Source organism: Engystomops pustulosus, chromosome 4 (genome assembly GCF_040894005.1).
Source record: "Engystomops pustulosus chromosome 4, aEngPut4.maternal, whole genome shotgun sequence".
NCBI classification, from domain to species: Eukaryota; Metazoa; Chordata; class Amphibia; order Anura; family Leptodactylidae; genus Engystomops; species Engystomops pustulosus.
In genome coordinates, this window is record NC_092414.1 from 220,761,767 (window position 1) to 220,784,530 (window position 22,764).

Here is a 22,764-nt window from a genome sequence, read left to right on the forward strand (position 1 = left end):
GGACCTTCATAGTGGAGTGCCCACCACACCAGAGAGGAATCAGTATATAACACTTCTCCCTCTCTGTATTGGAGAAGAATCTCAATTATTTGGGGCATGAGGTAACCAAAAATTGATTCATATGACAAACTCACTGACCACACTTTTCTGAACTGCACAATGTTCTCTGACCACAAGACTTTTTCTATACTAGCTATAAAAGCGCAACTTTGCAAACAAGGTTTGATTGATAATTATTTATGATATTTCTCTGGCTAAATACTAGACAGAGAAAGGATCTACACAATATGTGTAGAGAACAACTTGCAGATGTTGCCAAACATCTGCAATGTGTTCTTCACACATATTGTTCTTCAAATACTATTGCGGAGAACACCGTTCTGCACGCGTGTCTCCGGAGCAGATCGCAGATGTTCCCGAACATCTGCAATCTATTCTGCACTGTGTTCTTTCACTGTTGTCTTCAATTAAATGATTAAATTAAATGTTTTAATTGTATTTTTTTAATGTTCTTCACTTCTTTTTTTTAATTAAATGCTCGTTATCGAGCAGGGGGCAAATACTCGTCCGAGCAACGAGCCGGTCCGAGTATGCTCGCTCATCACTACTCACAAGCCAAAAACCCCTAGATTTTTGTTGAATAGCTTATTGATGCTAACTGTAATAGTAACAATGGACTTTTGTCTGGAAGTTAAATGAACTCAAATTACGTTTTTTAGGTTAGTAAAGGCCTCCATGAAGTCTCTGTTCCTTAGACTATAAATCACTGGGTTCAGTAATGGAGTCACCACCGTGTAGAATAGAGAAGTGGTTTTACCCAAAATAATCAATTGTCCTCTTGTTGGTACCACATAAGCGGATATCAACATCCCATAAAATATGGAGACCACAGTCAAGTGTGAGCTACAGGTGAGGAAGGCCTTATGTCTGCCGCTTTGTGATTGGATTTTCAGAATTGTGACTATAATATATACATATGATGCCACTATGATCAGAAATGGACAAGCAATTATACAAAATCCTAAAATAAATGTCTGGACCTGAAGGAAGAAGGTATCTGAGCATGAAAGCTCCACAATAGGTGTGTAGTCACAATAGAAATGGTCAATGACGTTGAGCCCACAGAACTGAAGCCTGCAGAAGCCAAGTTCATCCATCAGACTCATAAAGAAGCTGAAAATCCAGGTTAAAATAAAAGATTTCAGGCAAAATGACTCATTGATAGTAATATTGTAGTGGAGGGGGTGACAGATGGCCATATAGCGGTCATAGGACATCACTGCTAGTAGAAGACATTCAAGACATTCTGAAGTAGCAAAGAAATAAAACTGCACCAGGCAAGCGGTGAAGGACATGGTGGCCCCTTCACGAAGCACCACACTAAGTGTATTGGGAATGATGTCCGTGGCCAGTAAGATGTCAGAGAGGGACAACTGTGTGAGGAAGAAGTACATGGGAGAATGGAGGTTTCTGCTCAGATAGATCAGAACAATGATCACAAAGTTTCCCACCATGATCAGGCAGAACATGAGGAGCAGAAAGAAGAAGAGAAGATACTTGAGGTCCTGAAGACCTGGGAATCCCGTGAGATGGATATTGGAAATATTCTTCATGTACTGAAGCTTAAGACAAAACTTAAGGCAATGAATAATGGAAAACAAAAAGAACAATGATAATAACACTGACAACAGTGGCTAAAAGCTGATCATAGGGATGGCCCACTGTTTGTTTATCTCAATCCATTGGGCTACTTCAAGTCTACAGTCATCCTCCGCGGTGCTACTGGCAGGAAACTGGATGGTACAAAGTCTCTCCTCTATGATCTATAAGACCCAGACACTATTAACTCTTTAGGTGTGTTTCTCATGATGTTTCTAGAGGGAATTGATAAGTTATATGATATTAAACTCCCTTTAACACAAATGAAAGATGCAATGTAAAAGTGCAATAGTGTTTGTCGTGCAGAACAATGGGGGTCATTTACTAAGGGCCCGATTCGCGTTTTCCCGAGGTGTTACCCGAATATTTCCGTTTTGCGCCGATTTTCCCTGTATTGCCCCGGGATTTTGGTGCATCAGCGCTGGCATGCACACGACGGAAATCGGGGGGCGTGGCCGAACAAAAACCCAACGGATTAGGAAAAAACGCCGCATTAAAAAAAAAAAAAGTGTCACGGAGCTTGCATTTACCTTCACTAGGAATAGGCCGGTGAACTTGAGTGCGTTCCGATGCTGTTCAGCGCAGCAGCGCCACCTGGTGGACGGCGGAGGAACTGCCTTAATGAATCCTGGCCGGACCTGAATCCACCGCAGAGAACGCGCCGCTGGATTGCAAATGGACCGGGTAAGTAAATCTGCCCCAATGTCTCATAAACAAGTGTTGGATAGAACATCAGAGTGATCAATGTCATGTCATGTGGCTGGAGGAGATCTTTGTAGGTACACAGGTGAATTCCACTTCACAAAATGAATTCTAGAAAGGACAATTCAACCCCTTCCTGAGGGGGCTAGACGTTTAAGGAAAACAAAAAGAATCTTATTTTTGTGGAAACGTGTTACACATTGTGATTCCAGATGTGGCTTTACCTGAGATGACAAGGTGTCATCTCCCTGAGACTGATGACAGGTTATATTTGGATTTGTTACTTGTGTAGGTGGAAATTTCTGTAAATGTTCAATGTGCCACAAGTATGAAGGAGGGTGCCAGATAAATTGTCACCTAATGTGTGACCCCTCAGATCCCGTACCTTATAGTAAGAGTCACCTGCACAGATGTATCACCACTGATCAAGAATTTGTTCCGAGTCCTTGCAATACACAGTAACATATCTACAATGTAATATAATCCGGAGATCCTGTAGTGTCAGTACAAAGACCTGAACGCACTATTTATGCCTCGCCGAGTCTCCTGGTACCAACCTCGGGGGACTTTACTCTTTCTTGTCTAATTGCTTTTTTTATATTATACGGCAGTATATGAGTTATGTCATTCATAACATAATCCACATTTAAAATAACAATTATTAGTATTTCAGGCATTATGGAAACTGAGTGTTTTTAATGTTTTGCTGTTAAAAAGAACTTTTACATTCACAATGAACTAATCAGAATCCCCTCAATAGCTTCAAGGTATTAAGAGTATTATTAAAAATTAATAATATTAATAAATATTATTATCTAATGTGATAATGCTAAACAATTTATTAATATTTTCATATGAAATACAATATTAAATCATAAATAATTATATCTTAATAATGCAGCTTATTAAAGGAAGACTTCAGTCACAATCTGATTCATTGAAGTATATCTTGTGCAGGGAGGGAGGAGCCTTGGGGGAGGAGCCTGGTGGGAGGAGCCTGGAGGGAGGAGCCTGGAGGGAGGAGCCTGACTCCAATGAATTAGATTTGACTGGAGTGTTTTCACACAAGGGCTTCTCTGCTGGAGCTGTGATTGACAGCTGAATTGCAAAATTGATTCCCTTTGCTAAGCTGGGTGTGTGTATTGTGGAAAGCTTGGTGGTTTCATCTTGCTTCTAAGCTGGGGGTTTTCCCCAACTAGTTCCAGGACCCCAGACCTGGTTCCAGAGCCTGGTTCATGATTTTTTTGTGTCTGTATATTTATCTGCCTGTCTGTCTCTCTGTTCGGCTTTACTTCTGAGCACATACTTGGAGTAGGGATTGTCGCCCAGTAGTTCATTACTTCTAGGGTTTGCAAACCTATTAGGTAGGGAACTGGGGTTGTGGGTGAGTCAATATAAATGGTCATAACTTTGGAATGCTTTAAAATATCCAGGTGATTTTAAGATTGTTTTTCGTGACACAGAAAATTTTGAAAAAAACAATGTTTTCCAAACTCAAAATGTTCTACTTTTTGGAAAGTTAGTCACATCACTAAAATAACTTAAAGGCCAATTTAGTTCAAAGTGACTATATAAGGCCTATATGACAGCACCCCCCTCCCAACACACACACACAAATGACACCATTTCAATACCTGCACCCCTCTAAATGTCCAAAACAACCTCTGGGAATTTTGTTAACCCTATGAGGTTGAAAAATAAATGAAAGTGAAATTACAGAAATGTCATTTTATCTAACAATATATTGATTGCTTAAATTTGTACCTTCTGAAGGGGTTAAAAAGGAAAATGCATTTTACAATGTTTAGTGCAATTCCTCCTGAGTATGCCAACACCCATTGTGTCACTGTACCCTGCTGTACGGGCACAGGGGGAGGGGGGAACTTGGAAGGGAAGGAGCGTTGTTTAGTTTTTGGAGGACAAATATGGCTGGAAAGGTTTTCATGTGTCAGGATGCATTTAGAGAGCCCTAGTGGTACCAAAACAGAGGGGAACCCAACCAGAGACAACATTTTGGAAAGTACACGCCTTGGAAAATTTAGCAAGTTTGCAAGAATTTTTGTAAGCCACAAGCGATAAAAGATGAAACAACCCCCCAAAATGTGCAAAACTATTTCTCCTAAGTGTAGAATTGCCCCACATGTGCATGTTGTATGGGTGCACAGTAGGGCTCAGAAGGGAAAATAGGCTGTTTGCCTTTTAGAAGCCAAATTTGACAGAAATTCTTTAAACGTGTCATGATACATTTGGAGGGCCCTAGTGGTACAAAAAAGAGGAGAACCCCAACAAGTGACACTTTCTAGGAAGGGAAACCCCTCCGGAGAATTAAAAAAAAAATAAAAATCACAGAGCTTGACAATCAGCCCGTCAGCAAGGCAAAAATAGAAATGTTTCCAAAATTATCAACAAAATCACAGAAAAATAGAAACATCTAAAAAATAGCTTTTATTAAATCCCTCCAAAATAGACAAAGCAAATAACATACAGTATAACTTAAGTCCTAGTTACTGTTTTCTTATAGATATGAAAGGTCTCTATACCAGGACACTAAATGCTCCACAAATCATTAATTCGTTACACTAATTCAAATATCCTATAGTGTTTCAACATCATCGAAAAATTATAGACCCACTTAACCCTACGCGTTTCACCGTTATAATATCGCGGCTCCTCAGGGGTCTTATTACGGAAAGAATGAACCAGAAAAGGGTCCTAACAAGGATAATTAGTGACATTGATAGTGTACAAAAAAAAATAGTTATGGTTTCTTCGATTCACGTCCAAATCATATATTTAGCCACTTATAGTGGTCGCACATGGTATGTACATCAATACTCATATCCACTCCATTAAGTGTAATGCCGTCTTAAGAGTTCCTAGTAATGTCAAAGAGTTATTACATACCTCGTTCATTTACACCTTAAGATCCATACAGCCAGAAAATCTAAACTGTGATTTGACATATCACCACAAGGATTTTTTAGGTGTTCTATGGGTAAATGAGCGTCAGTCCCAAATAGTGCCCCCCGATATCCTTCAATTTTGAAGTACAGGCGGTCCCCTACTTAAGGACACCCGACTTACAGACAACCCATAGTTACAGACGGACCCCTCTGCCCACTGTGACCTCTGGTGACCTCTCTGGATGTTACTATCGTCCCAGACTGCAATGATCAGCTGTAAGATGTCTGTAATGAAGCTTTATTGATAATTCTTGGTCCAATTACACAAAAAATTTTGAAACTCCAATTGTCACTGGGGCAAAAGAAAAAAAATTCTCTAGAACTTCCATTATAAAATATACAGTTTCGACTTACATACAAATTCAACTTAAGAACAAACCTCCAGACCCTATCTTGTATGTAACCCGGGGACTGCCTGTAAACAACCACATGTATTATACTTATTGCACTTGTCCAAACAATTCATAAATATGTTACGGTGGACTGTATATTATTGCACATATCCCTTGGCCAATGGCCTAAGTATACAATTTTTCACAATGATAGTTAATGTACACAATTAGTTTATGACAACAAATATAATTCATAAAGACATGGGAATACACATGTTTCCCAATTTATGTATCGGAACAGAGCCAATCGATAACATTATTGCACTTGCCCAAATATCACAATAGGTCATGTGCTTGGTAAACATGTCCATTGGCCAGTGGCATTAAAACATACAGTACACATATTAGTATGCCGTGGTCGTACAAGTTTCCATCCCACAATGGGGGTACTTAGCTTTAATATCGGAGGACCTTCCTGACGCCCAGACGGTACAGATATGGACATCCATATCCATATCTGTACCGTCTGGGCGTCAGGAAGGTCCTCCGATATTAAAGCTAAGTACCCCCATTGTGGGATTGAAACTTGTACGACCACGGCAAATAGCTTATTTATGTGATTTTATTAACTCTTTGATGTGTGGAAAAAAATTAAACCATAAATTCTTGTTTCAGGTTTTTGAAATTTTTTTTCTGGGAAGGGACGTTCACTGTAGTATAAAGATAATGAATCTGCTTTATTCTATGGATCATTTCAATTACAGTGTTACCCCATTTATGTAGTTTTATTTATATTTGTTCAATGTTACTGAAGAAAAACTAAAATAGAAAAAAATCTATTTGTTTGTTTCAAATGACTTGTATCCTATCCTGTATATAACCTCCTCACATGGCTTCTATCCTCTCCTGTATATAACCCCCTCACATGGCTTTTGTCCTCCCCTGTATATAACCCCTCACATGGCTTGTATCCTCTCCTGTATATAACCCCCTCACATGGCTTGTATCCTCTCCTGTATATAACCTCTCACATGGCTTGTATCCTCTCCTGTATATAACCCCTCACATGGCTTCTATCCTCTCCTGTATATAACCCCCTCACATGGCTTTTGTCCTCCCCTGTATATAACCCCTCACATGGCTTGTATCCTCTCCTGTATATAACCCCCTCACATGGCTTGTATCCTCTCCTGTATATAACCTCTCACATGGCTTGTGTCCTCTCCTGTATATAAACCCTCACATGGCTTGTATCCTCTCCTGTATATAACCCCTCACATGGCTTGTGTCCTCTCCTGTATATAACCTCTAACATGGCTTATATCCTCTCCTGTATATAACCCCTCACATGGCTTGTATCCTCTCCTGTATAAAACTACTCACATGGCTTGTGTCCTCTCCTGTATATAACCCCTCACATGGATTATGTCCTTTCCTATATATAACCCCATCACTTGACTTGTATCCTCTCCTGTATATAACCTCTCACATGACTTGTATCCTCTCCTATATATAAACCCGCACTTGGCTTGTATCCTCTCCTGTATATAAACCCTCACATGGCTTGTATCCTCTCCTGTATATAACCGCTCACATGGCTTGTCTCCTCTCCTTTTTTATAACCCCCTCACATGGCTTGTATCCTCTCCTGTATATAACCCTTCACATGGCTTGTATCCTCTCCTGTATATAACCCCTCACATGGCTTGTATCCTCTCCTGTATATAACCCCTCACATGGCTTGTTACCTCTCCTGTATATAACCTCTCACATGACTTGTATCCTCTCCTGTATATAAACCCTCACATGGCTTGTATCCTCTCCTGTATATACCCCCTCACATGGCTTGTATCCTCTCCTGTATATAACCCATCAAATGGCTTGTATCCTCTCCTGTACATAACCCCTCACATGGCTTGTATCCTCTCCTGCATATAACCACTCACATGGCTTGTATCCTCTCCTGTATATAACCGCCTCACATGGCTTGTGTTCTCTCCTGTATATAACCACTCACATGGCTTGTATCCTCTCCTGTATATAACCACTCACATGGCTTGTATCCTCTCCTGTATATAACCACTCACATGGCTTTTATCCTCTCCTGTATATAACCAATCACATGGTTTTTGTGCTCACCTGTATATAACCACTCAGCTGGCTTGTATACTCCCCAGTACATCAGCAATAGCTGAAGAAGACCAGCAGGTTTCAGATGAGATGGCTTATTTCGAGCACAGGAAACGCAGAAGCCCACAAAGTCCCCTGTATCCTTGACCAGATCTGGCTACCAATTAAAACGGGAAATGAGGGCGACAGAGCGCTGCACCCTAGGGTGGCTACCACATGTGAGCAATGTCCTCAAGACATAATCCTCTTCCGCAGAGCAGGTCGGACATAGGTATTGCCTGGAGGTAGCTGCCGAAGGTCCACTGGAGCAGCCACAACCAGTCTCTCAGGAGGGATAACATGCCTAAGAGCGGTTCTTCCCCGATGACATCAGGGGCACGAGAGAGGGCATCAGCCTCGATGTTCTTTTCAGCCAGACGGAATAAGGAAATTGAAGCAGGAAAAGTAGAGTGACCGGCGAGCTTGATATGGGTTGAGTCGCTGAGCAGCCTGCAGATAACGGAGATTCTTGTGATCTGTGTATATGCAGACCAGAGAAAAAGCTCCCTCCAGGAAATAACGCCACTCTTCTAAGTCAAGTTTAATTGCCAGCAGTTCTCGGTCCCCTATGTGTCCATCAGGAGGCCTATGTCGGAGATTATATAGATGAGGAAAGGAAGACTCCACCGGTGAAATTGGCACTTCTCAAGTTCAGCGTAAAGACTAGAGATGAGCAAGTATACTCGTCCGAGCTTGATGCTCATTCGTTCCATGCGTGGGCATGGAGGAGCAAGCATCACGGAGCGGAGTGGGGGTGGAGCAGGCATGGATGATCGGAGCAGGCATGGAGGAGAAGGGCTGGAGCGGGCATGGAGGATCGGAGCAGGCATGGAGGAGCGGGCATCATGGAGCGGAGCGGGGCTTGAGCGGGGATGGAGGATTGGAGCTGGCCTTGAGCGGGCATCTATCAGAGTGGGGCTGGAGCAGCATGGAGGATCGGAGTGGGCATGGAGGATCGGGCATCACGGAGCAGAGCGGGCATCACGGAACGGAGCGGGCATCACGGAGTGGAGCAGTTCTCGGTCCCCTATGTGTCCATCAGGAGGCCTATGTCGGAGATTATATAGATGAGGAAAGGAAGACTCCACCGGTGAAATTGGCACTTCTCAAGTTCAGCGTAAAGACTAGAGATGAGCAAGTATACTCGTCCGAGCTTGATGCTCATTCGTTCCATGCGTGGGCATGGAGGAGCAAGCATCACGGAGCGGAGTGGGGGTGGAGCAGGCATGGATGATCGGAGCAGGCATGGAGGAGAAGGGCTGGAGCGGGCATGGAGGATCGGAGCAGGCATGGAGGAGCGGGCATCATGGAGCGGAGCGGGGCTTGAGCGGGGATGGAGGATTGGAGCTGGCCTTGAGCGGGCATCTATCAGAGTGGGGCTGGAGCAGCATGGAGGATCGGAGTGGGCATGGAGGATCGGGCATCACGGAGCAGAGCGGGCATCACGGAACGGAGCGGGCATCACGGAGTGGAGCAGTTCTCGGTCCCCTATGTGTCCATCAGGAGGCCTATGTCGGAGATTATATAGATGAGGAAAGGAAGACTCCACCGGTGAAATTGGCACTTCTCAAGTTCGGCGTAAAGACTAGAGATGAGCAAGTATACTCGTCCGAGTTTGATGCTCGTTCTAGTATTAGAGTACTCGGAACAGCTTGTTGCTCGGATGAGTATTTCCCCTGCTCGAGATTGAGCATTTAATTAAGAAAAGAGAGTGAAGAACAGTGAAGAATAGAATTAAAACAGTGAACACAGGATCATTTAAGTGAAGAACACAGTGAAGAACAGATTGCAGATGTTCGGCACATCTGCTCACTTAGCCGAAGACACGAGCGCAGGCGCTGAATCAGGCATGCAAGAGCGGAGGCTGAAGTGGAGTGGAGCAGGGCTAGTGAAGGCATGGAGGAGCAGAGCGGGCATCACCGAGCAGGTATGGAGGAGCGGAGCGGGGGCTGTAGCGGGCATGGAGGATCGGAGTGGGCATGGAGGATCGGGCATCACGGAGCAGAGCGGGCATCACGGAACGGAGCGGGCATCACGGAGTGGAGCGGGGCTGGAGCGGGCATGGAGGATCGGATTGGGCATGGAGGAGCAGGCATCACGGAGCGGAGTGGGGCTGGAGCAGGCATGGAGGATCGGAGCGGGCATGGAGGAGCGGGGCTGGAGCGGGCATGGAGGATCGGAGCAGGCATAGAGGAGCGGGCATCACGGAGCGGAGCGGGGCTTGATCGGGGATGGAGGATTGGAGCAGGGCTTGAGCGGGCATCTATCAGAGTGGGGCTGGAGCGGCATGGAGGATCGGAGCGGGCATCACGGAGCGGGCATCATGGAGCGGAGCAGGGCTGGAGTGGGCATGGAGGATCGGAGCGGGCATGGAGGAGCACCACAAAAAGAACACAGTGAAGAACAGATTGCAGATGTGCAGATGAACTTATCGGAAGACACGCGTGCCAATGGTGTTCTTCACAATAGTATATGAAGAACATTATGTGTGAAGAACACATTGCAGATGTATGGAAACATCTGCAATGTGTTCTTCAAACATATTGTTCTTCATATACTATTGTGAAGTACATCGTTCTGCACGCGTGTCTTCCGATCAGTTAGTAGAAGTACGGAACATCTGTAATGTGTTCTTCACTGTGTTCTTTCAATCTGTTCTTTCAGTGAAAATTGCTTGAGTCTCCCATTGACTTCAATGGGGCTCGTTATTCGAGACGAGCACTCGAGCATCGGGAAAAGTTCGTCTCGAATAACGAGCACTCGAGCATTTTAGTTCTCGCTCATCTCTAGTAAAGGCGATTGGCCCATTAAATGACTGAGGACTTGCCGTACATGGGACTGGTGGGATCCGGAGAGAAGACCAGAATGTCGCCAGAAAAAACCACGACACAGGTATATAGCAAGTCTCTAATGATGTCATTAACAGATTACTTGAAAACAGCAGATGCATTACAGAGTCCAAATGGCATCATTGGGTACTCGAAGTGTCCATCACTAGTATTAAAAGCAGTCTTCCACTCATCTCCCTTGTGCATGTGAATGAGGTTGTAAGCCCCAAGAAGGCCCAGTTTGGAGAAGACCTTGGCTCCACTTAGACGGTCAAACACAATTTACATTTGAACCCCCTCTGCAAGTTTTCCCTGATGTAATCAGACATAGCTGCAGTCTTGAACAGAGAGAGTGGATACACCCGAGGAGGAAACATACCCAGCAGCAGATCAACGAGACAGTCATAGGGACAATGCGGTTTTAAAGTCTCTGCTTGCTTCTTTGAAAAGACGTCCGCAAAGTGCTGGTAGAAAGCTGGAAGATCCTCCAGATGCTTGGGAACCATGGAAGAGAGCATGCCTGGTAGTGGATGGGAAACCACCATGCAGTGAGAATGGCAGTCAGGTCCCAATGAAAAATCTCTCCTGTTTTACCATTTAAGCACAGGTGCATAGAGCTCAAGGGCTCAGTGCGGCACTGGACCGGATTGGAGAGAATTTGGCCGCTGACAGAGGACATGATTTTTCAGATGGACCACAGGGAAGTGATGCAGGGAAGCCAGAGAGGCATCCACAACGCTTCCTGCAGAACCGGAACCCAGAAAGGCTGAAATCTGCAACTGAGCACCTGTTTCAGAGCTGAGAAAAACGGGAAGGTACAGACATAGAGAAGCTGTATTCACACCTAGGGATGCATCTCCGAGAAACCCTAGGTGGGAGAGTTTCCCGAACGCTGAGGACGGAGTGGACAGGCCTGAAGAAAATGTTCTGGACTAGCACAGTAGAGGCAGAGGTTCTCCTGACGTCGCCTGGAACATTCCTGAGAAGACAGCCAAGCTCTGTCCACCAGAATAGGTTCCTCTGAAAGTGTCATGGTAATGTGTTGAAGTGGCCTTTGGAAGGCAGGGGCCAAGCAAGGCAAAGGTCAGACTTGGAATTGAAATTGTTCAAGATGCTGTTCATCAGAGTGCTCCAAAAACCCGATATCTATCTGAGTGGCCAGAGAGATGAGACCACTAAGAGTAGACGGCTGGTTTGGCGCTGACAGCACATCTTTATTTTGTCCAGACAGGCCTTTTTTAAAGGTTGCAATCAGGGTGGCTTCGTTCCAGGCCAGCTCCGAGGCCAGAGTACAGAACTGAACCCCATAGTTACCTACAGATGAATCACCCTGATGCAGGTTCAGAAGTGCAGTCTCGGCTGAAGATGTCCTTGCAGGTTACTCAAAGACAGACCGGAACTCAGAGAAGAAAGGTGATGTCCTCTGTAACTGGGTATTTTCTGTCCCAGAGTGGAGTAGCCTGTGCCAGGACTTTTCCGGAGAGGCTATTGATAGATGCCACCTTACACTGTTTCAAGATGAACTGCATAGGCATAAGCTGTATGTGCAGGGAGCACTGGGTGAAAGCCTCAACCTGGGTTCCACTGTAAGCAGGCCAACCGGAGTAGCGGAAGAAGTCGCAGGAACCAGGCACTGTTGCTGAGTAGCCATCATCTGCTGTAGCATGGGGGTCACTTGTCCAAGCTGTTGACCTTGTGTTGAAATCTGCTGGTATTGCTGGACCACAACGGTGGTAAGATCATCCAATTCAGGAAGCTGAACCTTGATGGGCCCATGGCCAGATCTTACTGTCAGGCTTCAGGGGAAGTGGATCCCATGGACCACCGCAGACGATGATGTAAGACGACACCTGGGACTGGAGTCTAAGTGGCACCTGCTTTTCACCAAAGCCCGCCACAAAGCGGTTTGGACTTGCTGCAGTGTGGTACCACCAGGTTGTTCCACAGCTGTGACTTTGTCTGTGGTGGCAGCCAAGGTACAGAAATGGGTTCATGGTTGGGGACAGGCAGGTGTTCAGGAGAGGCAGCACATGATCAATGTCAGATCATAGTGTCAGCACGCGGCAGGGGCAGAGCTAATAGACATCGGGCTCACCAGTGTTTTCACTGGCATAATGGTGGGCCGGTCCGACCCTGTATGGGGTGATCAGTTGTGGTGTGGGGTGTATAAATATAAAACATGTGGGGGTCTGGTGTGAGGAGTATGTAACCATGACTGTTTTACAAACCGTCAGAGATGTGTCGTGAATGTAAGAAGTCGACTGGAAGATCAGACTGTAGAGAAGAGACTACGCTGCAGCCTCTGAGCAGGACTAGTATCTACTACTATGTGGTCAATATATGGTGGTAAATACTGCTCTGTGTGTGTAGGTTTTCATTCATTCGTGGTTATGGTAATATGTGACGTTATGATGTTAGTCATGATATGACATTATTATATGGGCCTTGTACAGAGGTATCATCAGTGATATTGCACGGTGTTTGTATGATAACAATATAGAGGTAAAGATCATCAATAAGTGGAGTTCATATTTGGTAAATGATTGGTAATACTGGTCTGAGTCTTGTGTTTATTATCAGTATGTTGGTATCTTGTTTATGTTGTGGTGATGCTGTGGCCACAGTCTGGACGGATCATGTGGAAATTGTAGCACTATTGTTTGTAATATTAGTCTTATGGTAGTTTTTTTTGGGAACAATGGACCAAGTAGACCAAAATTGGAATTGGTTTAGTAACAGAAGAAATTTATGAACCAATCTAAAACTTAAGATACCATTATTTATTATATCTCTAGCGCTTGGGCTAATATTTGAAACAGTGTAAACATGCAGTACCTTTCATATATATTGTTGTAGGAGGTGTGGCCCTGGATTGGCTGCCGAGCCGGGGAGGCACCATCCTAAATAAAATGCTCAATAGTGCTGCAACCCCCATAATCTTGCCCTGAACAGACTGCACGGAGAGGTAGAAGACCACACCGGAAGCCCGCTTAAAGTAATGCATGAACATGGCATGTAATGGGTTAACACCCACAATTTGAGGAATTTCTGATCGTGAGAGATACAGGTGGGTGTCAGTTGTAACATACAGTGGACACCACAACTTCTGGCACAAGATCAACTTAGAAGCTAGTACCAGAAGCAGGACATAATAGTACGGCATGGGTTGGCAAGTCACCTTGGCCCGTTAGGAAGGGATTAAAGTTTGGAAGAAGCATGTTACACACAGAGTTCTTTATTACTATATTCACTTATCTAGACACAGTGAAACATACCATGGGTTCTTCTGGGCATTGCCGCTAAGAAGGCTTTGATGTCCCTTAAAAGTTTGGTTTCCCTTCCACTTTGTTGCTGCAAACCTCTTGCTATGGTCTTCCCCTAAAACAAGGATACAAAACAGATAACCCCATCCTATCCATTCTTCCATACTAGTGGCATACAACATATCAGCTTTTGAAGTCACACTTGGGATTTTGGAAGAATTCAACTTTAAAGTTTTAAAATAAAATTTGACAAGTTGGAGGACTTTTGGTCGTTTTGGAGCAACTAACAGCCATCCAAAAATCCTATCCATTTAATGGATTATCTCAATGACCTAATATTCCACACTATGTCAGAAAGTTATGGAGAGTTATTTTTTACACACTTTTTTGGGGTATGGGAGGCAGCGGTGGTGGGCATATACACTTTAAGGGCAACAGCAGAAGCAAGAGAATACTTCAATGATTTTTGTACATTATGGTATGATCCAACTGGCTTGTTGGCATGCTCCAGTCATAGACAAAATATTTCTCCTACTTTTAATAAAAAATCCCTCTTCCTGGCACGCTAAAGTTAGGCAGTGACTTCCTGAGTCTTTCTTTACTCAAAACCCCTGTAGGAGGCGTTGGCTAAGCTGTTAGGATTGACTAGTACCAAACCAGTCTCTATCCTGCAGCATTAGCTGTGGTTCACAATTAGTTACGTGTTGTTATTGACAGATTGCACATAAGTCACTTGCTCCCTGTGTTGTTTGGATCTCTGGTCATATCACTACTGTGACCGGGCTCTGAGAGTCCTGTTTACCCTGATTAGGGTGCTGGTTATAGTTATTTTTGGCTAGTTGCATACTTTTTAAGGTTTTCCTGGCATCCTGAACTTTGGCTCTGTTTAGCCATTCCTTCTGTTTATCCCTTGTATATGTGATTTTATACTTTATTTGCACTCTCTGTTGTGACCCAGCTTGATGACCATTCTCACTTGTTTGTATTGTTTTGTCCTTGTTTGTGTTCCTGTACCTTATCTCCTCATTACAAGTTTATGTCTTTGTCAATGGTATAAATCTATTGTTGCCAAGCTATGCGGGTATGTAAGTATGTATATATGCACCTAGAATGCAACTGGTAGATATACGCTGCCCTTTAGCTTATACTATATCAGGAATAAATATCACATGACATGAATTACAGCAGGGTATCCTTCTTTAAGGATGGGCACAGTCCTCAAGGCAGTTGTATCATGGACGTTGTGCTACATGAGGATGTGACCTTTTAACTAGTGCGGCCACAGGAAGTTGTACAAGTTGAAATTTGGCACTGGAGCTAATGAGGCCATTACAAATTATTTACAAATAATAGAGAAAGTATAAAAATATATAAACTGCATAAAAAATGTAATCACAGCATACTAAAAAATGTGAAATGTTGAAAGGAATCAGAAAGTTTTCAATAACTTTCTGTAACTTTATTTTATTGTTTCACTTTTAACTAAATAAACTTTTTTGATCTTTTGCCAATATCTAAAGTTTTCCTCCCGTGAGATGGGCACAGGTGAGACATGAAGTAATGGAAGGAACTTTCTATAGAGTTGTCACCTGCTTCCCCCCCCCCATCACTGTGTATCTACATCTATATATACAGCTGTGTATGTGCTCTATGTCACCACCCCAGGACTTGTCACAACACGTATTACAGAGAAGGCTGAAAAGTTATTCCTAAGAAACAGAAAAGGAATATTGTGTCATGAAATTGAACACATCTGATGTAAGTACACTGTGAGTCATTTTGTATTATTATTACTTATATTATTATTAATTTATTATTATTTTTAAATATCATTTTGTGCAACTTTTTCTTCATCTTTTGACAAAGAAAATAAAATACAATAATACAATCACTCACAGTATTATAAAGTAATCTCCGCACATTTCCTAGTTTAGCATAGGTGACATTACCTAACAAATAGCAACAATATACAGCTGCAGTAGGAGCCTGGGATCGAGGGACTCTGGGGGCAAAGCTCCAGGTCCCAAACAGAGTGACAGGAGGTAGAAATAAGGGGAGAGAGGCGCAGCTATCGTGTGATATCGTAATGGTCAAATGGTATAAAAGAGTAAGTTAGGACTCTCACCTTGATGAAGATGGTACTAGCATGTAGTGAATAGCTACCAGCAGCTGCCACTCCTAGGAGACCACGTTTGCCAAGGACCAGGATCCCGGAACGATGTGGAATGGAGGAAGAGCCCGAAGAGAGGTTTAGGAGGGCGCTTGGTGCAAAAAGCAGGCATAGAGATCCAATGGATAAAGGAATCTCTTTTATTGTTACTCGTTATGAAAAAAACGGGAAGTCCGTTTTTTTCATAACGAGTAACAATAAAAGAGATTCCTTTATCCATTGGATCTCTATGCCTGCTTTTTGCACCAAGCGCCCTCCTAAACCTCTCTTCGGGCTCTTCCTCCAACAATATACAGCGATAAGGATATAACGTTACTTACAGGAAATCTACAACTGAAATCCATCCTGATGGACATTACTCATAGATCCAGGCACCGGGACTGTGGAATCTTCTTATATTTGTTATCCATGACTTCCTTTCTTCCAAAATTCTTCTGCTAAATGTATGCAAATTATGCTAATGAGCCCAAAAGGCTGTGGAGGTATTAGTAGACCCCCTCCATGTTCTGTATTTACTGGCTGTTACACTGTGCAGGAGAACTTCCCCCCTCCCGCTGTGTGAGAGTACAGAAAGAAGAGGGAGAGGGGAATTCTTGAGGGTGCATGCAAGAACAGCTTTATAACAACTAAAGGAATAACAAACAAAGAAACAATCGTGATTTATGATGTGATGAGATTGCGATGTAACAAATATGACTTGTATAAGGGGATTATGATTTGCATAACAAACAAATTTTAGGGGTTATTCATAGCAAGGGCTAAGAGTATTGAAATCTGTAATGAGCACGCCCACACTATGCCCCGGAAGAAGCCGTCATAGACGAAACCTGGGTTGGGCAATGTGTGTTTGGCGCGGAGTAGTTCGGGAATCGAGCTTTTTATATGCGCATAAATTTTATGGAAATGTGAGTAGATATAATTTTTCATTTTTAAACAAGTTATAGAGTGGTCGGCACTACGGTATCGAGAACGTCTAGAACGCAAAGCTGTGGAGACTTTCCTTCCTTCATTAGATGTTCTGCACCTGTGTTGAACGTGAATGTGGTGAGACAGAGGAAAGTCTTTGATTATACACTTTGTGAGGAGTTGAACAGCTCATATTCTTTGATTTTGGCTTTGGATATTGGTGCATTTGGAAACTTACCTTTTTATTGAGTTTGCTCCTTCGAAAAAGAAAACATTCATATTCTAAATGGATTGGGTGTAGCTGTAATTGCATCTTGTCCTACAATAGTTATACTTGGGGCCCTGCCCTTCCTAGTTACACCCCTGTGGAAGGGGGATGTAGAAAGCCCAAACTGAGACCTTTTTGGTCACAGTGGTTGTCTGAATATTGGTGTAATAGGGTTGGAAGGGGGGGGGGGTTGGGCGTGTGGGTACTTTATATTAATTATATAATACATTGTAACAATAATGATAATCGCATAATAATATAATACAATGCACCTATAAAAGGTATAATAAGAAATTGATGTAATAAATCTATGGAACCCTCATCCCTACAATCCCGCCCTCCTATACGCCACATATACTCATACAAGATGTAACGATTTTTGAAGTGTCTGTTCCAACATAAGACAATAATTATAGCTGCGACTTTTTTAGTTCATTTATAAGAATGATAATTGGTTTTGTAAATTGATCTTTCTATTAAATAAATCGAGGTCCTGCCATTGTCCTCCCATCTTTATTCTTCTTAGATCTTTTCTTTTATTCATCCGTCCTTAGTCTTCCTCTTCTACAAGTTTGCAGCCTCCAGGACATAACAGATGTACAATGTAATTATGTATAGAATATGGTAATAAGTGAATGCTGGAGGGGTGAGAGGTTAAGCCTCACATGATATACAGTATTTGCATGACCATACAATTGTTGCATTACTCATGGACCTCTGGTGCTACGTCGTGTACTACTCACAACTTTCTGGTCTGAATAGCGGTTGCTACATATTTTGTTCTATTGTATCTCTACTTACATGAACCTACTGTCTGTATTCTGTATTTGCAGAGAAACCAGACTGTGGTCACAGAGTTTTTCATCTTAGGCTTTAAAGGCAGTAAACTTTTACATTACGTTCTGTTTCTTCTGTTTCTTATTGTTTTTAGTACAACAATATGTGGGAACCTCCTGATCATCACCTTAGTGTCTACCAGCAGGATCCTCCACACTCCCATGTACTTCTTCATCTCACAACTGTCCATCAGTGACATCCTGTTACCTACAGATATTGTTCCCAACATGCTCCACATCCTACTAAATAATGGCAAAAGCATTCGTTTTGTTGTTTGTTTCACTCAGTTCTTTTTCTTCGGGGCCTCAGAAGCCTTCGAATTTTTCCTCCTCCCAGTGATGTCCTATGACAGATATGTGGCCATCTGTAACCCCCTCCATTACTCCAACATCATGACTTATACATTGTGTGTGAAATTGGTCTCTTTATGTTACTTTTTGGGGTTTTTCCTTTCCTTTATTGTCACCATAACATCATCAAAGCTGCATTTTTGTGGCCCCAATTTCATTGACCATTTTTTCTGTGATCTTGTTCCCTTATTAGAAATTTCCTGTTCTGACACTTTCTTTGTGTATTTGGAGGTTTATCTCATTGGCGCTCCCTTTATAATTATCTCAACTACAATCCTAGTTTCCTCTTATACCTCTATTGTCTTAACTATTTTAAGGATCTCATCCAGTACCAGTAGACAGAAAGCCTTCTCCACCTGTAGCTCCCACCTCATTGTGGTCTCCATATTCTTCTGGTCCATATTCGGTGTTTATGTTGTTCCGGCAAAAGTACAATTTTCCACAATCAGCAAAGTTGGTTCATTGTTATATACTGTATTTACTCCTCTGATAAATCCAATTATTTACAGTTTCAGAAATCAAGATATTAAAAAAGCCGCCCAGGAGACATTCCATAAATAGGATTTAGAGATGAGCGAGCACTAAAATGCTCGGGTACTCGTTATTCGAGACGAACTTTTCCCGATGCTCGAGTGCTCGTCTCGAATAACGAGCCCCATTGAAGTCAATGGGAGACTCGAGCATTTTTCAAGGGGACCAAGGCTCTGCACAGGGAAGCTTGGCCAAACACCTGGGAACCTCAGAAAAGGATGGAAACACCACGGAAATGGACAGGAAACAGCAGGGGCAGCATGCATGGATGCCTCTGAGGCTGCTTAATCGCACCATTATGCCAAAACTATGGGCAACAGCATGGCCATGACAGAGTGACAGAATGAAGCTAGATAGCATGTAAAACATCCAATAATTGACCCTGACACTATAGGGGACGGCATGCAGAGGCAGCGGCAGCAGCGGCAGGCTAGAGAGTGGCATGGCGACATACTCTAAATGGACTCAGGCTTCAAACCAATGGGTGGCAGAGAGGAACCAAAGGAGGTGAGCAAGAAGCGCTCAAATAATATCGGTACATGATAAAAGTTTGCCAGTATATTTTGTGGATTACACAGCAGGGTGGCGACAAAGTTAACATGGAAGCCATGAAAACAACCCAAAATTCTGCCTGACACAGCTCGTTTGATAAGGGGACCATGTATGGAGGCAGTGAACTAGTAGTAGATTAAAGGTGCTGCAGTTAAAACTATGTTAGTTGGATCTTGGCATGGAGTTGGAGCTCCGCTGCCAGGCGAGCTTTCGCCAATCCAAGCCCCTGTCTCTAGGCTACTCCCCAAACAGCACTTCTAAGAACCTTTTGTATAAGATCAAGTGTAGTAGCGTTCTTATAAGTTTGGGATATGGCGGGTGAGGGGAATGTAAACAGATGCGCAAGAAGCGCATGATGCGCATGGAGCTGGCGCTCCGCTGCCAGGCGAGCTTTCGCCAATCCAAGCCCCTGTCTCTAGGCTACTCCCCAAACAGCACTTCTAAGAACCTTTTGTATGAGATCAAGTGTAGTAGCGTTCTTATAAGTTTAGGATATGGCGGGTGAGGGGAATGTAAACAGATGCGCAAGAAGCGCTGAAATAATATTGGTAAATGATAAAAGTTTGCCAGTATATTTTGTGGATAACACAGCAGGGTGGCAACAAAGTTAACAACTTTGATGTGGAACCCATGAAAACAACCCAAATTTCTGCCTGACACACCTCGTTTGATAAGGGGACGATGTATGGAGGCAGCTATATGGACGACTTTTGGAGGTAGCAATGGAGACAACGTGTGGAGGCTGCTATGGAGACAATTTAATTTGGATAGTGCCTGTATGTGGCAGTCCAAAAAAGTTTTCAAACCAGAGGAGCAGGTAGGTGGCCCTCCAGAAAAATGAAATAGATTGAGTACCTGTATGTGGCAGTCCAAAAAAGTTTTCAAACCAGAGGAGCAGGTAGGTGGCCCTCCAGTAAAATGGAATAGATTGAGTGCCTGTATGTGGCAGTCCAAAAAAGTTTTCAAACCAGAGGAGCGGGTAGGTGGCCCTCCAGAAAAATTGAATAGATTGAGTGCCTGTATGTGGCAGTCCAAAAAACTTTTCAAACCAGAGGAGCAGGTAGGTGGCCCTCCAGTAAAATGGAATAGATTGAGTGCCTGTATGTGGCAGTCCAAAAAAGTTTTCAAACCAGAGGAGCAGGTAGGTGGCCCTCCAGTAAAATGAAATAGATTGAGTGCCTGTATGTGGCAGTCCAAAAAAGTTTTCAAACCAGAGGAGCGGGTAGGTGGCCCTCCAGAAAAATTGAATAGATTGAGTGCCTGTATGTGGCAGTCCAAAAAACTTTTCAAACCAGAGGAGCAGGTAGGTGGCCCTCCAGTAAAATGGAATAGATTAAGTGCCTGTATGTGGCAGTCCAAAAAAGTTTTCAAACCAGAGGAGCGGGTAGGTGGCCCTCCAGAAAAATTGAATAGATTGAGTGCCTGTATGTGGCACTCCCAAAAATTGTTTAAAACAGAGGACCGGGTAGGTGGCCCTCCAGAAAAATTGAATAGATTGAGTGCCTGTATGTGGCACTCCCAAAAATTTTTTAAAACAGAGGACCGGGTAGGTGGCCCTCCAGAAAAATTAAATGCATAAAGTACTATAGCTAGAGCCAGTGGGCCCTGTCAAAAAATAGCCAGTTTCCTCTGCTTTACTGTACAAAGAGGAGGAGAAGGAGGAAAATGAGGAGGAGGAGGAGTGGATAAATTATTCAGGTTGAGCTTCCTTCACCTGGTGGAGATTGGAAATTATGAGAAATCCAGGCTTTATTCATCTTGATAAGCGTCAGCCTGTCAGCGCTGTCAGTCGACAGGCGTGTACGCTTATCGGTGATGATGCCACCAGCTGCACTGAAAACCCGCTCGGACAAGACGCTAGCGGCAGGGCAGGCAAGAACCCCCAAGGCGTACGTCGCCAGTTCGTGCCACATGTCCAGCTTTGAAACCCAGTAGTTGTAGGGAGCTGTGTGATCATTTAGGACGATGGTATGGTCAGCTACGTGCTCCCTCACCATCTTTCTGTAAAGATCAGCCCTACTCTGCCGAGACTGGGGACAGGTGACAGTGTCTTGCTGGGGTGACATAAAGCTGGCAAAAGCCTTGTAAAGCGTACCCTTGCCAGTGCTGGACAAGCTGCCTGCTCGCCTACTCTCCCTCGCTACTTGTCCCGCAGAACTACGCACTCTGCCGCTAGCGCTGTCAGAAGGGAAATACTGTTTCAGCTTGTGCACCAGGGCCTGCTGGTATTCATGCATTCTCACACTCCTTTCCTCTCCAGGGATGAGAGTGGAAAGATTTTGCTTGTACCGTGGGTCCAGGAGAGTGAACACCCAGTAATCGGTGCTGGAATAAATTCTTTGAACGCGAGGGTCACGGGATAGGCAGCCTAGCATGAAATCTGCCATATGCGCCAGAGTACCAACGCGTAAGAATTCACTCCCCTCACTGGCCTGACTGTCCATTTCCTCCTCCTCCAACTCCTCCAACTCCTCTTCTTCTGCCCATACACGCTGAACAGTGAAGGACTCAACAATGGTCCCCTCTTGTGTCTCGCCAACATTCTCCTCCTCTTCCTCCTCATCCTCCTCCACCTCCTCCGATATGCGCTGAGAAACAGACCTAAGGGTGCTTTGGCTATCAACAAGGGAATCTTCTTCCCCCGTCTCTTGTGACGAGCGCAAAGCTTCCGACTTCATGCTGATCAGAGAGTTTTTCAACAGGCCAAGCAGCGGGATGGTGAGGCTGATGATGGCGGCATCGCCACTGACCATCTGTGTTGACTCCTCAAAGTTACTCAGCACCTGACAGATATCAGACATCCACGTCCACTCCTCATTGTAGACTTGAGGAAGCTGACTGACCTGACTACCAGTTCTGGTGGAAGTTGACATCTGGCAGTCTACAATGGCTCGGCGCTGCTGGTAAACTCTGGATAACATGGTCAGTGTTGAATTCCACCTCGTGGGCACGTCGCACAACAGTCGGTGAGCGGGCAGTTGGAGGCGGCGCTGCGCTGCCCTGAGAGTGGCAGCATCTGTGCTGGACTTCCTGAAATGCGCACAGATGCGGCGCACCTTCGTGAGCAAATCAGACAGATTGGGGTATGTCTTGAGGAAACGCTGAACTATCAGATTTAACACATGGGCCAGGCATGGCACATGTGTCAGTCTGCCGAGTTGCAGAGCCGCCACCAGGTTACGGCCGTTGTCACACACAACCATGCCTGGCTTCAGGTTCAGCGGTGCCAGCCAC

General features: G+C 44.0%; 1 protein-coding gene across 1 annotated transcript; it reads right to left on the bottom strand.

Annotated features, from left to right (window-relative positions):
* Positions 1–701: 701 nt before the first annotated feature.
* LOC140128681 (olfactory receptor 11L1-like) lies at positions 702–1,613 on the bottom strand. Its single transcript, XM_072150379.1, has one exon. It carries the CDS (start codon positions 1,611–1,613, stop codon positions 702–704), a length of 912 nt encoding a protein of 303 aa, XP_072006480.1.
* Positions 1,614–22,764: the final 21,151 nt, after the last annotated feature.

Coding starts and splice junctions, on each gene's coding strand:
- LOC140128681 (XM_072150379.1), bottom strand. CDS start 1,613: ATGAAGAATATTTCCAATATCCATCTCACGGGATTCCCAGGTCTTCAG.